Source organism: Rhinolophus sinicus, chromosome 16 (genome assembly GCF_057876585.1).
Source record: "Rhinolophus sinicus isolate RSI-liver-muscle chromosome 16, RSI-T2T, whole genome shotgun sequence".
Taxonomy (NCBI): Eukaryota; Metazoa; Chordata; class Mammalia; order Chiroptera; family Rhinolophidae; genus Rhinolophus; species Rhinolophus sinicus.
The window spans coordinates 60,232,738-60,248,914 of record NC_142516.1 but is presented as its reverse complement, the minus strand read 5'-3'; the positions used below and the strand labels follow the sequence as shown (position 1 = coordinate 60,248,914).

Below are 16,177 nucleotides of genomic sequence, written 5' to 3'. Positions count from 1 at the left end.
ATTTTTGATATCTTGATATCTGTGCTGGGCACTGGAGGAGGAAGGCAATTCCCTTGTGTTGTGTAGTAGCCACCACTGCAAATTCCAAAGAGGAAAAAATAGTAATATGATGCTCATCAGGGCACATCATCAATATTGACCATCAAGAGTTTCAATTGTGGAGAGAGCCTGGGAATACAGCTGTGGTCCATTTTTTTCTTGTTGTGCACAGATTATCAGATAAGTAACAGGAGTATCATGCTTATGTCAACATAGAGAATACATGCTCCCACAGTTAAGCTAAATGTGTAATTATGCAATAAATACCAGCTTAGATTTCCCCTCCACCAAATGAAATGTTATGGAATGATTTCCTTCTGTTCAAGATATTTACTAAGAAAGAAAGTTTGGTTAAAGAAATTTTTTTGGATTTTTATAAGGAAGAACTTGAAGCAGGGTAGTTTTCCACTTTTTAGAACATCTTTTCACACATTGTTATTGGGTTGTACAGGTATACTTAGAATACATGATTTCCCCTTGAAGAAAGACAGTCGTGGGAAATGGTCTGTACGAACAAAACTGATTTGCAGTCATGACATGAGGTTTTTGAAATGCCGAGGAGCAGCTGATCCACACAAGCAAGCAGAGACAGGATTTGTTTCTATTGTAGAATCAAATTCAGACCCATGTGGCTAAAGTCAGTTTATAATCTCTCTTGATAATCTAGCCACCTTTCTACTTCCACTTCCAAATACCCTCACTGATTCTGCTGACTCTATAGATGTCCACATCAGCAGTTAGAGAACAATCTGTGGACAGAAGGATTCTGAGGGTCTGACTTAGCCCTATGTTGAGATCAAGGAGATGGAATTCTCAAGATATGCTAGGCTTCCCCTTAGGGTATTGTCAAATAAATGTTGGCTGCCTCTGGACATCATAATTTTATATCAGAGACAAGGCGATTAGTACCATTTTATTTTGGGGGACATAAAAGAGCCATCATCACCTGTGAAATCTTGTTTGACACAGCATTCTGATTTCCTTTGCTGTTGTTCTCTGTGTGGTTTTTGTTGTTGTTGTTGTAGTTTGCGTTTTGCCCTCTCCTTCTCTGTCTGTTCATCTGAATCCTTTTCTTTTTCCTTCCTCCTGGCACCTTCTTCAAGTAAAATATCAGAGCAATATTTTACATGGACTCTCCACATACTTAATGTTTCCCAACATTAAGAGAAAAATACAAAAGCAAAATTAGAATACAAATAAAAAACAAATAAAGCATATTATTTTTTTGATCTTTATTGCCCCTAATTTTGTAGCCCAGTTGACTGAAAAATGAGTTTTGTTTGATTTTGAATTTGGAAATTGTGCTCTTTTCTTTCTCCCAAATGTGTAGCTTCAGGTTGTTTCTGAAATATTAGAATTCAGTTTTCACTACTACATCCTATCTTAAGGCTATGAGGGAAAAAAATGATAAATTTAGAATGTAAATAAAACATGCTCTTTTTGACTTTTACGGAACCTAATTTTGCTGCCTTCACCAAGCTCCAAGTCCTGCCATTCTATTTTTCTTGAGACGAGCTTTACTCTCATTCCTTTGATATATTTTGTAATAATAATATTACATCTGTATGGAGCTTTATAATTAAGAAAATATTTCCACATGGATTATTTCATTTGGTCTCACGGGGAAACTGGAAGAGGGAGAATGAATGGCCTTATTTTTAAAAGAGGGAACTGATGTTCGTAAGAATCAAGATTAGAATATGGATCTTCAGTATTCAGGTCTACCTTTTGCACACCAGTGTGGCCCAGGGAGCCATAGAAATAGATTTTCTTCTTTCTTTTTATCTCTTGTCTCTTCCTGGTAGATGAACATTAAAACCTTGGTCCTGTCCCGTATCTCCTAAGTAAGCGCTTACTATCATATAGGGAATGAGCTATTGCCTCATATGCTGTAAGATAAAAAGTTACAGTCTTTAGCTAAATAGTGACTAAACTAAATTAATAGAAAAGCTTGAAGAAAAATTGATTATTAAAAGTGTAGAGTTCAATCAAGAGTAACAAAATAAACCCAGTGGGTTAAATAGGAAAGCAGTTTACATCCCTCACCATGTAGAATTCTGGGAGAATGGGCCAATATGGCGACTCTGCTTTGCAAAAGCCCCAGAGACCCAGGTTCCTTCTAGTTCACAGGTCTGTCGGTTGTGTTTCTCATGGGCAAGACAGCATCTCAATCTGGACGACAGGTTTGAGGGAATCATAAAGGTACATCTGTGAATAAAAGACATAAATTTTTCACCTTCCTGAGGCAGATGGCAATGAACAACATAAATAAGCAAATGTATGTTTAGATGATTCTAAGGGCTAAAGTTTCAAACAAAGCAGAAAAAGATGTACTGGGGAGAAGAGCCTCATACTTTTCATGGGGCGGTTAGCCGTGGCCACACTGCAAATGTGACATTTGATGGAAAATTTGAAAGTGGTGAGGTGGAAAGAAGGATATCTGAGGGAAGAATGTTTGTGCCAAAGGGAACAACAGTGGGAAGATTCAGGAGCAAGGTGAGAATGGGAAGGTTGGTCTTGATTTGTCTGAAGAAAGCCAAGATGCTAGTGTGGCTGGAGCAGAGTGAACAAAGGGAAGACAAACAGGAGATGAGATGAGAGAGGTAAGGGAGGAAAAGATTACATGATTCCTGTGTGTCATTATGATGGCCATTGCAGTTATCCAGCAGAGCTGGTGATGGCTTGGACCAGGCTGATAACAATGTGAGTAGAAAGAAGTGGTTGGATTCTGGATATGTTTTGTAGGAAGAATGCATTCAATTTATATGGCTGTGTAAACAAATTACTACAAACCCAGTGGCTTATGGCAACACAAATTTATTATCTCATAGTTTCCATTGGTCAGGAGTCCAGTCATGGCTTACCTGGGTTGTCTGCTTCAGGTTGTCACCAGACTTCAGGCAAGGAGTCAACTGAGCTCCACTCTTTTCTGCAGGCTTGATTTAGGAAGAATCTTCTCTTAAGCTGATTCAGATTGTTGGCAGAATTTATTTCCTTGTGACAGTAAAACTCTTAGGGGCTTCCTTTTTCAAGTTCAGCAGGAGAACCTTTAGCTCCAGCCTGCTAAGAGAGAGTTGTGTGTGTGTGTGTGTGTGTGTGTGTGTGTGTGTGTTTATTTCAGTATCCATTGGTTGTGTACAGAAATTTATTGAAGTCATTAAAATGTAAAGCCTTCCTATGGGCATAATAAATCACCATTGGTTCACCTAATCATACCCTGAATTTAAGAATGTATTTCAATACATTTTATTGTGGATAAAATCATTTCTGTTCTTATAGAACACAGGGAAATAATCTTAAAATTCTAAATGGTTAAAGTAGAAACAAAGAATACATTTGTGCAAATTCAGTCCATGGGAATGACATCCTATCACCTTTGCCTTATTTTTTTGGTTGGAAGTGTCATATGTTCTGTTGTCATGCCAGGGCAGGGAACTTCTGGATAATAGGAAGCTGGAATTATTAGAGGTCTGTCCACCGCAATGAACAAACAGGATTTTTTTGTTCATTTAGATGTACAGTGTGAAACAAAAGAGGAAAACAATTGAAAGTTGGAGTTGCCATTAACTGAGGTAGGGAAGACTGAGGAAGGGACGATCAAGAGCCCAAATTAGGGTACAAGTACAAGATGCCATGACACACCCCATGGAGATGTCAAACGGACAGTTGCATATACAAATCTAAAGTTAAGGGAGGAGGTTAGAGATCTAATTTTGGGTCTCATTAACATGTAAGTGATATGTCAAGCCAAGTAATGAGATCACTAAGGAGTGAGGGTAGACAAAAAAAACAAGTCCAAGGACTGGACCCTATGTTCCCCCCCATTAAAAAGTCAGAGTCTGGTAAGAAGCTGTACAGAAATGAGATAAGAGTGAGATAAAAGGAATGCATAAGAGTATAAAGTTCATGCAGCCTTTACATGTTGACTTAATTTGTTTAAATCTCAGAAAACAAAGTTTTTCCCCTTATTTCTCAGTTTTGGGAGACACCTTCCCACCCTGTGGCCTTTCCTCTCTGAATGTGCTAGGATTCTTTGAGTGGTTTGAGATGCTGAATGTGAATGGAAACAAGGTTTGATTTTGTTGTGAAAGTTCAACAACCAGATTTACATTCTTGTCCAAATAAGCGAACCTAATTCATCCAGCGTATGGATAGCATGGTCAGTGGAAATGTGTGAATTGTTTTATTTTGGGACTGACAACATAAAAAAAAACCAGGCTGCTCTGTAAAGCATACACCCCTTCAGGTGTCAGGTGACACATGTCATACACTACCTCAAATGTAAAAGGGTTTAAATAGTGACAAGAGAATGAGTTTTCCTTTAATGTACTAGATGTAGGTAATAGAGACATTTTCGTCTACACCCTTCTGTCAAACATTTATTTCAATGTCTATTGGCTATACATATACAGACATTTATTAAAATCATTAAGCTGTAAAGCTTTTCTATGGGCATAGTAAACCACCATTGGTTCACTTAATCTTACCTTGATTTTAAGGATATATTTTAATACATTTTACTTTTGATAAAGTCATTTCTGTTCTTATAGAATACAGAGAAATAATCTTGAAATTCTAAGTGGTTAATGTAGAAACAGGAAGACCCCATTTGTGCAAATTCACTCCATTATAATGTAATTAGTGTTGTAAATAATGTAAATAGGCACACATATTTACTGTTTCATTAGCTACGTACGTTGGACCTATATTATTCGATTCTTAGTCCCTTTTACACATAAACAAAACCCAAATGTTCATGTAGAAGAAAAGATATTTTATCCAATTTCCACTCAGGTATGTCTTAGATGTCTTCATTCCCCAACAAAGTCAGAATTGTGTCCATCTGACAAATTATGAAGCGTATTTCTTATTTGGGTAGAATTATTCATGCTTCCAAAGAGTGTCCAAATAATTCTATTAGCTCTCTTCTACAAATCAGGTTATCGTCCTCATTTAACAAGTGAGGAAACAGAAGCAGAGTTCAATAACTCCTCCGAACACAGAACCAAACGCTGCGGTGAGGCTCGGGCAGTGAGGCTGGCGGGCGTCTGTTGGACCACACAACTGACATCCCAGTTGGGGCATGTTCAGTCCGGAAGCAGGAGTTACAAGCAGTGTAATGAAACGACCGCATTGCCTTTCAGATGGGCCTGGAGGTCAAGTTAGTTTATTTGTTTTTAATTTAGCTGAAATGATAGGCTGGTTGAAAGATTTCTTTGTCGGTAGTGATTTTTTGAGTAGCCACGCAAACCTTTTGGTCTCTCTCTCTCATTTTCCCTCTGACCCCTTCTCCCACTAGCAGGATTAGAAAAGCACTTGGGAGGCACATTAATCTTGCCAGCGTTGTCAGGAGTGATCAGCGAGTTTTATTAAAAGCCCCGGGATTGCCTGAAAGGCCTCCTTGTCTGAGTTTGCAATGAGAGAGGCATGTTAAGATCTTGGGGCACATTGTCAGGACCCTTTGCCCTGCCCCTTGGACTATGAACTGACACCCCCCGGAAGAAGCACAGAAACTCTCCTTTGTTGAAGGGATTTCACCGGTGGACGGAAAGGAGTTGGCCCCTGTCGGCATGAGCTCTCTGAGTTGGGGTGGGCTGAAAGCCGTGATCCTGCTGCTCTTCCTGGACTGGGCCAGCCCCACCTTCATCAGCGTGAACCGCGGGGTCAGGGTGATGAAGGGCAGCTCTGCCTTCTTGTTGGGAGAAGACCTGAAGTTCGCCATCCCCAAAGAGAAAGATGCTTGCAAAGTGGAAGTTGTTATGAATGAGCCAATAACCCAGAGGGTTGGAAAACTCACTCCACAGGTAGGTCATAACTGAGATTTTCTATTCCCTGGTGTGAATAAATGTGAATGTGTGAGTGTGTGTGTGTGTGTATGTCTGTGTGGAGAGAGAGAGGGAGAGAGAAAGAGAGAGAGAGAAAACAAAACAGAGACACTGTTGGGCAGTCTCTTGAGTGGTGTGATATAGTCAGTCTTTATGGGTTATTCTTAGCCCCCATCATCATACCCATTGCTAGTCAGGTCATCTTTGGATAAGATAATCAGGATTTCAGGACATTTTTAGAACACATTTGTGACCATAGAATAGCAAAAGTAAAACAGGAAGATATGGTCATCTATTAACATCACCCAAACTTTCCCTTGATTAAGGGAAGAGAGGTGGCAAAGAGAGGTGGAGATACTTCACTTTCAATATTCACTGTTCTTCAAAAATGTCTGCATAAAATTTTTTTGCTTTAGTTGAAACCTAGGAGACTTTGTCTTTTAAGGATATTCTAGGCTCTAGATGGGCATCTAAAAAATATTAGTATACAAGAATGGCCCCAGGTCACAAGTGTTTGGTAATTTCAACATCTCCCCACTTTCTCCCAACACAACTTGCATTCGGAAATGTGTTTGATTGGCATCTATCACTCAAGGAGAAAGGGGAGACCTGAATGAGTAGGTGACGTGAATAAGCTCAGCTGCAGGCAACAGAGACTCAACTACAGGGACTGGGGTCAAAAGCAAACCCTTGGAGTTTTGGGGAGCAGCAAGATAGGACCCGAATCCTAGAGGACTGGGGTCCCTGATAAAGCAGGGCTCTATGGGTATATGTGGGTGCCTTATAAAGACTGATCAACTAATAAATTTGTACCCTTTCATATATAGCAACATTTATTTAGAAGTGATACTTAATATTTTGTGGGGGAAGAAGAGAAGAAAAATTGCTCCTGGTGGCATGCTGGGGCAACCTATGGTCAGCTGTATTTAACTCTGGTCCCAAGCATGTGTACCGTACTGAGCAAACAAAAGCCCTGTTATTCACCAGCTTTTCCCTCCTTAGGAAGAAATTTTGGAGGCTATATATTAAGCTAGCCTCTAAGGTGTATTTTCTCCCCATCTCAAAAAGTCTATGACTTCTAAATATATATATAGCATTTTTTTTTTCTGAGAGTAATGAAATTGTGTCCATTATATATTTTCAATGATATTTTAATGGTTCTTATCACTTGGCTGGCTCTGAGGCACTGGAGACCAAAAAGAGGTCTAAGTGACTGAAACTAGGTGAAAAAACTTATTTGGTCACAAGGAGCAAGGGTTGTGATAGATCTCCAAGTTAATTCCATCTCAAACTTTCTCTGATGTTAAGGCAAAAATCCACATAGAAAGATAATATGGAACAGAAACAACAACATGTCTTGCTGATTTAGGAAAGTCTGGACTGCTAGGGAAGGGAGATGGGCTCTGCATATCCCCAACAGGTCCCCTAGTGAGCTGTTGGTCATTAAAACAACAACAACAACAACAACAAAAAACCAAGTCCTGAATGTTCAGTATATGTATCTCCAGAGGTAAATCTGACATCGCAAACAGATTTATGTTATCTAAAGTAGATATGTGATTTACATCTAAAATTTATCCTGTGGAAAAGGAATCCACTAAAATATGGAGTTTCGTTACCTTTTTGTCAAATATTAGCACTTTGTACCATAAAGAAATCTATATATCCAAAAATGTTGTTTCCTAAACTACCAGGTGATTTTCCTTTTTTTTTTTTTTTTAATTATGATACTTTCAACAAAAATGAGATTCCCAAGTAAAGTCTGCTTTTTTAAAGTGTGTGCTTGTTTTTAATGCAGACTGATTCAGTCCTCTCTAGGGATTTATCTCTTATGGAATTTTTGAAATTAAGCATAGCCAAACGCGTGTGTGTGTGCATGGACACACATACACACACACACACACACACACACACACACACACACACACCCCGCCTAAACATTATTCTTTAATAGAGCTTACTAGTAAGTTAAAAGCAAGGCTTATGTGAACCCATTTCTAGCAAGATGCTATTTCTAGCAAGGCTTATGTGAACCCATTTCTAGCACCCTGCTGTGTAATGAACAGTTTTATTTGATTTGTACGGAAAATGTTTTGTTTAACATCTGTTCAATTAGTGTTTTCATTTCATTACTGGAGTTTGTCTTAGGACCAACAGGTTCATTTTCCTATTGGATGTTTGGAAAGGGATTTCAGCTGGTGCACACCAGTACCTTCTGTTTAGACAACCCTCCTGATATAGTCAATTAGATAAGGTCGATGGCATTATGTTTTCCTCATGTTTTAGGTCAAAACTTCTTTACACCCAGCAATTCTAACACCTGTCCCAAAGCGAAAAATTTCCTGGGTGGAAAACCACCCCAGCTTAATGCTGAGCTTGCTCTTTTGAATAGGAAATACAGCAGTAACAAAATATCTCTAGTTTGAACCAGTTTACTATCATTATAGTGAGTAATGTGTTAGGAATGTGTGACAATTTAATTATAAATTGTAATTGAAAAGCAGTTGAAGTGGAAAAAAACAAAGCTAGACAGTAATTAGAAAAGGATTTAGCTCTCCTTTGTTTTAGTTAGCAAATTTATGGACAATTATGGTTGTTGCCTTTTATAAAAGGAAAACATATTATGAAACATAAAACAGATGTTTCTTTTAACAAAGCAGATTGTCTCTTTATTACCATGACTATTTGTCAATAATATGGGAAAGGCCTTTCTTTTATTTCCTTTCTTGTTGTAAATTAAGAGGAACCAATGATGGATACAGGAAAAGACGATCATTTGTATAAGTGATAAAGTCTTCTCAGGATTATGTTTTCTGTAAATGTTTGAAGCTGTAACAAGGTACAGGCTAAACATCGTGAACTCAATAGTGATGATGTATGAATACCTCAAGGGTATATAGTAAGTCCTCACTTCATTGATAACTTCTGCAACTTTAAGTGAAATGATATATAACTAAACCAATTTTACCATAGGCTAATTGATACAAATAAGAGTTAAGTTCCTACTGCACCTCAGTTATAATGAAATGACGTTGAATGAAACGACACTATTTGAGGACCTGCTGTATAGCTTAGAACTCTACCAAGTCAAAATGGGGTCATGGTATAGGTGGCAAAGGCAATTCCTTTTAAAAACTAGAGTTTCCCAAATATAACAGGTAGCAATTTCCTTCAGAGTTCTGAGTAAGGTGATACAGTTAATTATAATTTTATTTGAATAGAGAAAATTGCCTTTAAATTGCTATTTGTCGTATCAACCATTTCTGTTATTACATAAATAATAAAATATCACAAGTATAGGAGAAACACCTGAGGGTCATGTTTGGCTCTGATGAACCACAATTGTGTCCATAGTCAGCGGCTGCATCTTTGAATATAAAAGCACTATTTTTAAAAGAAAGAAATAAAAGAAGAAAAATGAATATACAGAACTCAAACAGTGTGTTTGTGTGTTTGTAATGCATGCCTTTCATGAATACACACAGGTAGACCTTTCTTACTCAATTGTTGCGAAGGGTGTGGGTAAATAATATTTTGATAAATGGAACCATATTTTAAATGTATATAGACTGTAAAAAGATTATTTAGAGAGATAATCCCTCTTTAATTTACAAGCTTGATCTGCTTGCTGTGATTTTCATAATTTAGATATTCTCAAACCAAGATACAACGGTATAAGCAGGATGGTAAGTTGGTATGGAGTTGGGTAGACAAGGTGGTGATTAAAACACACACACACACACACACACACACACACACACACACACACAGAGGAAACAAAACAAAAAGTTAACAGACCGTGATTTCCTCAGGAAGTACTTTACTGCTGGAAAAATTAACTCTTGTACCAATTTTCTCACAGATATTTATCCATTTCTTCATGTGAACTAGGTCTTTGACTGCCATTTCCTTCCCAATGAAGTAAAGTACATTCACAACGGTTGCCCCATTCTTGATGAAGACACAGTGAAGCTTAGACTTTACAGGTAAGCAGTATAGGAGCTTCATTCATTCTCTGCCAGATGACCATCCTGGGCAGTTCTTTTTCTGTGGATAAATGTTATCCTGGGGAGTTACTAGATTCGAAACAAGAAAGTAATCAGTAGAAACTGGAGAGCTGAATGAGCAAGGGAAGAATTGTAGCCAGCTTTCAGTGATTTTTATTTGTATCATCTAATAAAGATGGAGCTTTTCTGTGGCTAATTATTAGTCCTATTCTGTTTCCCTTTAGAGTTCTTGTACAGGCATCTCTCGAGCCAACCCTCTGCTTATGATGGGAAATGGAAATTCTAAAGTACAAATTCTTAATGAGAATAAGGAGGAAAATATATACGTATTCCAAAATTTAGTAAATTTCTTCTTTTTGATGATCAGGTGCTTAATTATAAGAAGTGCAGTACCATTTATTTATTTTTTAAAATTTTATTTTATTAAATTTATTGGGGTGACAATTGTTAGTAAAATTACATAGATTTCAGGTGTACAATTCTGTATTATATCATCTATGAATCCCATTGTGTGTTCATCACCCAGAGTCAGTTCTCCATCCATCACCATATATTCAATCCCCCTTACCCTCATCTCCCACCCCCCACCCCCCACCCCCCCTTACCCTCACCCTCTGGCAACCACTAAACTATTGTCTGTGTCTATGAGTTTCTGTTTCTCATTTGTTTGTCTTGTTCTTTTGTTGTTTTTGGTAAAACATATTAAATAATAAAAAAAAATTAAAAATTAATTCTAAAGTTAAACAGAGTGACCGTATAACCCAGAAGTTCCACGTATATACGCAAGATAAATAAAAACTTATGTTTAGCAAGAACTTGTATGCAGATGTTTATTGTAGCATTATTCATAATTTCTAAAAAGTTGAAATAGTCCAACTGATGAATGTATAAACAAAATGTGAGATATCCAGATAATGCAATATTATTCAGCCATAAAAAATGAAGTACTGATACATGCTACAATGTGGATGAACCTTGAAAACTTTATGCTAAGGGAAAGAAGCCAGGCACAAAAGGTCACATATTGTATGATTTCATTTATATGAGACGTCCAGATAAGGCAAATTCATTAAGATAGAAAGTAGATTAGTGGTTTCCAGGGGTTGGGGGAGGGGCAAATGGGAAGTGAGTGCTGGTGGGTATGAATTTCTTTTTGGGGTGATAAAAATGTTCTGGAATTAGAGTCATAATGGTTGTACAACCTTGTGAATATACTAGAAACCACTGAGTGTATGCGTTAACAAGGTGAATTTTATGGTATATTGATTATATCTTAGTAAAAAAGTTAATTTAAAAATTAAGCTCATGTTTTTGGTATTGTTCACTTCATATCAACAACTGAGAATGCAGTGTTGGTGGAGTAAGCCTTTATATAGTTTTTACTTGTTTTTATTGCTCTTAGGAGTGTTTGGATAAAATAGCTCAGTGTGAATTTCCCGTAAGCATTAGACTAATAGTAAAGAGTGTTGTAGAAGACATTGGAATAGTGAATCATTCTGTAAACACTTATGACTGCCTGCCATAGGTCAGGCCTGTCCTGGGCATAGGAAACATGAAGGTGAGGATACATGGACTCTTGGTGCTCATAGGCTGTTGCAAAAAAGACGGACAGATAATTGTGATGCAGAGAGACAAGTGCTGAAGGAGAGATATGAAAAAAATGATGTGCTCAGAAAATGAAAAGGCACTCAAGGATTCCTTAGGAAACGATGCAGTCAGGGCTTTTTTATTTTTCTAAGGCTTTAAAGTTAAAAAACAAATTAGCTTCCGAGAACTTGCCTAGGAGGGCTGGAAAAACTGATGAATTCTGACTGGTCCCATTTCTTCCTTGAGTTTCTAAGGGTGGAGAGTGAGGAGGAGCAGTCATGAAGGGTAGAGTTAGAGGAGCTGTCATTCCTCTTGGTCTTCAGGACATTTAAAGCAGGATATTCAAAAGAGTTGGAGGTGGAAAATCAGGAAGCATGCTTATTCCCCTCTTACCTCCTTTCCAGCCCTTTGGCAAGCTATTTGACCTCTATGCCTCAGTTTCCTCATCTGTAAAATGGGATTAACAATGCCTATATAGGTTCTTATGAAGATTGCAATACTCTTTGTAAGTAGTTTACCATTAGCTTGGGCCACAATAAAAGCATATCAGTTAGGAGCTGCATTATGGATGCATACCCATCCCTCATTAATTTTCTTCCAGCAAGGTGTTCACTAAGGTATTGGAGGGAATGGAAATAACAATCACTGAGTACCTTGCCACGCACTAAGCTGGGAACCCAAACTAGGCTGTAAAAACCGCACTTGTCGTGTTTCTGAAGAGCAGAAAGACCTTCATATGCTTCAGAAACTCCTCTCCCTTTCACTCCTGAAGTAAAACTCAGCCCATAAAGTATATGAGCTTTGTACTCTTAAATTTTGTATGTGCTAGAAGTGAGACTCTGAGCTCATTGTTATCATTAAATATCAGTATGAGTGATGGGCTTGAGAACGGGTATTGAAAGAAAGGTCATTGGAGATGAAAGTGGCAGAAAAAGGGATTGCCAGCAAGATCAGAAGAAAGAAAAAGAACAGAGAGATTGGGAAGAGAGTACCAAATAAAATCCAAACTACCCAGTAACCAAATTTTGTGAAGGCTAGTCTTTAAGTTTCTGTCCAAGCATGCAAGTGTCATAAGTATCTGTGCACCATGAAGTATTGCCTTTGCTCTGTTCTCCCCACAGGTTTACTGAGACAGACACATTTGTGGAAACCTTCATCCTGCGGGTCTATCTCCTAGAACCAGACTGTAACATCATCCGTATGAGTAACAATGTGCTGGAGGTGTCTAAGTTCTACGGCCTGTCCCGAGCCATTGATAAGAACCTGGTTAGCTTTGACTACGACAGGACAGCTCCCCTGGAGTGTACTGTCAGGCTGGACCCTGTGGGAACTCGGCTGCCAGCCCATGGCCAGATGGTTGTGGTGGAGCCTCGGCCGGAAGAACCACGGGGAGATCAGCCACACACTTTTTTCCCTGAGTCTCGTACGATATGTTTTAATACTTATTTGGGTGTTACTAACACTGATGAAAATGTCTGGCAGTGGTCATCTACCACTATGACCGAGAGTTTTACTTAATATTACTGGTAGCTGGTTGAAAAATGTAGGTTAGTTTTTCAGAGTATGGACTTGGAAATCCTAAAGACCTGGGCTTGAAAACTGCCTGTGCTATTTATTTCCTGTGTGCTTTTAGGCTAGTTACTTAACCTGTGAAATGGGCAAGGGTAGTAGCTGCTCCATAGGTTTGTATAAGGCTAGAGTGTATGAGATCACCTGCCCAAATGGTTTACACAGCATGGCTCGTCACAAGTGCTCAAGAATTGTCAGCTGTTAGTAACAGCAGCAATGGCAGCTGTAGTATAAGTAGTTGGTATATTTATTAAGTATTGTTAGATTATGAGCAGATTTGAGGCAGAGCTGGTGAGCTGCAGCCATGGTTTAAATCAAGAAGAGTTAATAGTTAATTTTTTGCCCTATTATTTATTCAATCAATACATTTTGGGCAACTCCCATGTGTACAATAGCGTTCTAGGCACGATGGGAAAACCAAGAAATATGAGGGATAATCATAGTCATAGAAATACTTTGAATCTGGACAGCAGTTTACAGCTAACGACATGCTTGCACGTAAGTCATCTCATTCAGTCTTCACAGCCATCGGGTTAAGAAGAAGAATATTCATTTTCTATCCCAAGGAAATATATAAAAGGCCACTTGAAAAAAATGGGTGGCCTATGTGTATCATACACTTTGCAAGAGCGAAAAATGCAGTTGGGCAGAGACATAAAAACTATGGTTTAAAGTGGGAGAGAGCAATTGGCCAAAGAATGTTTAAGGGAAGGTGTAGTAAAAAGACTAAGTGAACCTGGAAAGATATGCACGACTCAAGGGTGTGACAAGCACCATGGGGAGAACATCTCAGTGATTAGAATAGTCTGGTAGAGAGAGATTGCATGACGGAGTCACGGAAGTGGATGCTGCCAACGCCGACTGGGGCTTGACTGTAGGACTTATCGTGAGCCACTGGCCTATCTGTCAGAAACGTTCAAGCCCCAGAAAATGCATTTCATTTTTCTCTCTGTAACTCTCGGTGCACAAGCATCCCACGAGACAACTAGCCCACTGTTCTTTTCAGTAAAAGCAATCACAGGCTTTTAGAAGAATGACAGCCCACTGAGTGAATGATTGGCGGGTACCCATGAGTATTCCTGGGGCAGTGAGAGGGAGTAATTGTCCATGGGAGGGAGGATTGGCTTTTGCATTTGACAATCGTTATGTTCAAATGACTGTCTTAATTCAGTGTTGTACACCCTAGAACTGGAAACAGAACTCAAGTGTCCAGGTGGAAGCTGTACCCCGGGATTGAAGAAAATAGGAAGCCTCCAAGTGAGCTGTGAGGAGTTCCTGCTGATGGGGCTTCGCTATCAGCATATGGATCCCCCTTCTCCCAACACCGATTATATCTCCATCCGACTGGACCTCACAGATAGCAGGAGCAAGGTCGTATACAAGGTAGAGTTTGGGGTTATGTGTCTATGTCCCCAGCTGATCCACAGAGAAGGCCAGTTTCCTGGAGGTGCTCGTGTTGGCTCCCATGCCAGGGGGAGTTCCTGGGCATTGGAGCTGGAACTGCCCCAGTGACTCATTAAACTGCAGGCTTATTTATTCTGCTAATAAGGGCTTAAAGCAGTAGCTTCTGTATATAATATCAGTATAAGAAGCTGGGGTGACTGTGTACCAGATGAAACTGCTTGGCTCTCTTCTGTCTGGACTGGGGCCAGTTACATGCTACTTCTTCACTCTTTCGCTTCATTATACTTCAGCTTGTCATTTGATCTTTTGTAATACCTTCTCTTTGATGCCCCATTTCCCCCTTCTTTATTAGAACCACTTTTCACCTGTTAGAGGAAGGATATCAGGGGGTCCACCCCAGGAAACTGGGAGGGAGGGGACTTCAGTCCCCCGTTTATTGTAGTAGAGGATTATATACTTTTCACTCTTCCAGACTTTGAGATGGAAGGCTGGGTCGTCAAGGAGACAGGCCCCCAATTTCTTTTAAATTCTCCTCTTTCCTCTTCTTGATCTCTTTACATTGAAATGATGGCGTAAAATGGAATATATTTATACAAAGTGTTTAACATGCTATTCTACTGATTCATGTACATATTCTATAATTTATTTACTTGGGTAGCTGGGCAACTGCAACAGCTTGGATTTTGTGCTGATATGCAATGATCCAAGATTACATTTGTGAAAACCTCCATCTTTCACAGTCTGACTTCTCACTAGGATTTCTTCTGAGACACAAATATTGAACATTACTATCCCCAAGAAATTTATAAGACATGAAATGATAAGAAAATGATAAAAGAGGATCATGAAAATTTAGAATTGAGATTTGGAAAGACTTTGAGATAGTCTGGTCAAATTGATCAGGTAAATTAATCGGAGAGCTCTTAAAGGATAAATTTGAGTCTAACATGTAATAATTAAGATCACTGGGCCCAGACTGCCTGGGTTCAAATGTTTACTTAACTAGCTGTGTGACTTTGAACTTTATGCTTCATTTCTTTCATCTTGAAATGGGGATCTTAGAGTAACTGAGAGTGTTAGATGAAATAGTTATGAAGCACTTCACACAAAGCCTGGCACATAGTAAGCACTACACAAATTTTGCTCGGGAAAAAGCCCCCCAGTAAAAAACTGATTATTAGCTAGGTTTGGAAATATCTGGTTTAGCCCAGACCCCTTATTTGATAGTGGTGGCCAGAAAAATTGCATAACTTGCCCATGTATTACATGTCTGTTTTATGGCTGAGCCAAGACTAAACTGTAAGTCTCCTGTAGTTATCTTCTGTTTGTTTTAACATGAAACTCCTTTCACTTTTAATGTTTTCTTGTCTTCATTAAAAAAATTAGATCCATTTTTTTTTGTAATTAATTTTTCTTCTTTTTCCTCTCTATATTGAGTTAGGGCTCTGTTTATATTTTCAGATCAGTTTTACTGAACGTTTATCCCTTCAAATAAACTTCTTGCTTTAATTAGCATTAATTATTAACTATTAACCATAGTCAGTTTGGCATATCATAAAACAGATTCTCTGATGAATATAAAAGTAATATGCTCACTACAGAGAATATTTTTTAAAAAATACAGAAGGCGAAATAAGAAGAAAATAAAACTAGCCGTATTTCTACCATTTTTGGACACACACAGTGGCGAGATATGCACACCTTGTTTTATGGGATTGAATTTATACTCTGTTTAAAATTTTCTAT

At 38.5% G+C, this 16,177-nt stretch overlaps 1 protein-coding gene across 8 annotated transcripts in view; it reads left to right on the top strand.

Annotated features, from left to right (window-relative positions):
• The window catches only part of FREM1 (FRAS1 related extracellular matrix 1), a 163,349-nt gene that overhangs the window by 19,668 nt on the left and 127,504 nt on the right, over window positions 1-16,177 (top strand). For 5 of the 8 annotated variants that reach the window (XM_074330369.2, XM_074330368.2, XM_074330367.2 and 2 more), the window contains exons 3-6: window positions 5,339-5,843; window positions 9,756-9,850; window positions 12,580-12,881; window positions 14,199-14,410. In XM_074330369.2, the coding sequence (XP_074186470.2) occupies window positions 5,610-5,843; window positions 9,756-9,850; window positions 12,580-12,881; window positions 14,199-14,410 (843 nt within the window). In that variant the 5' untranslated portion in view covers window positions 5,339-5,609. The remainder of the gene's footprint in view (window positions 1-5,338; window positions 5,844-9,755; window positions 9,851-12,579; window positions 12,882-14,198; window positions 14,411-16,177) is intronic. The other 3 variants (XM_074330365.2, XM_074330364.2, XM_019739183.3) reach the window with 3 other exon arrangements.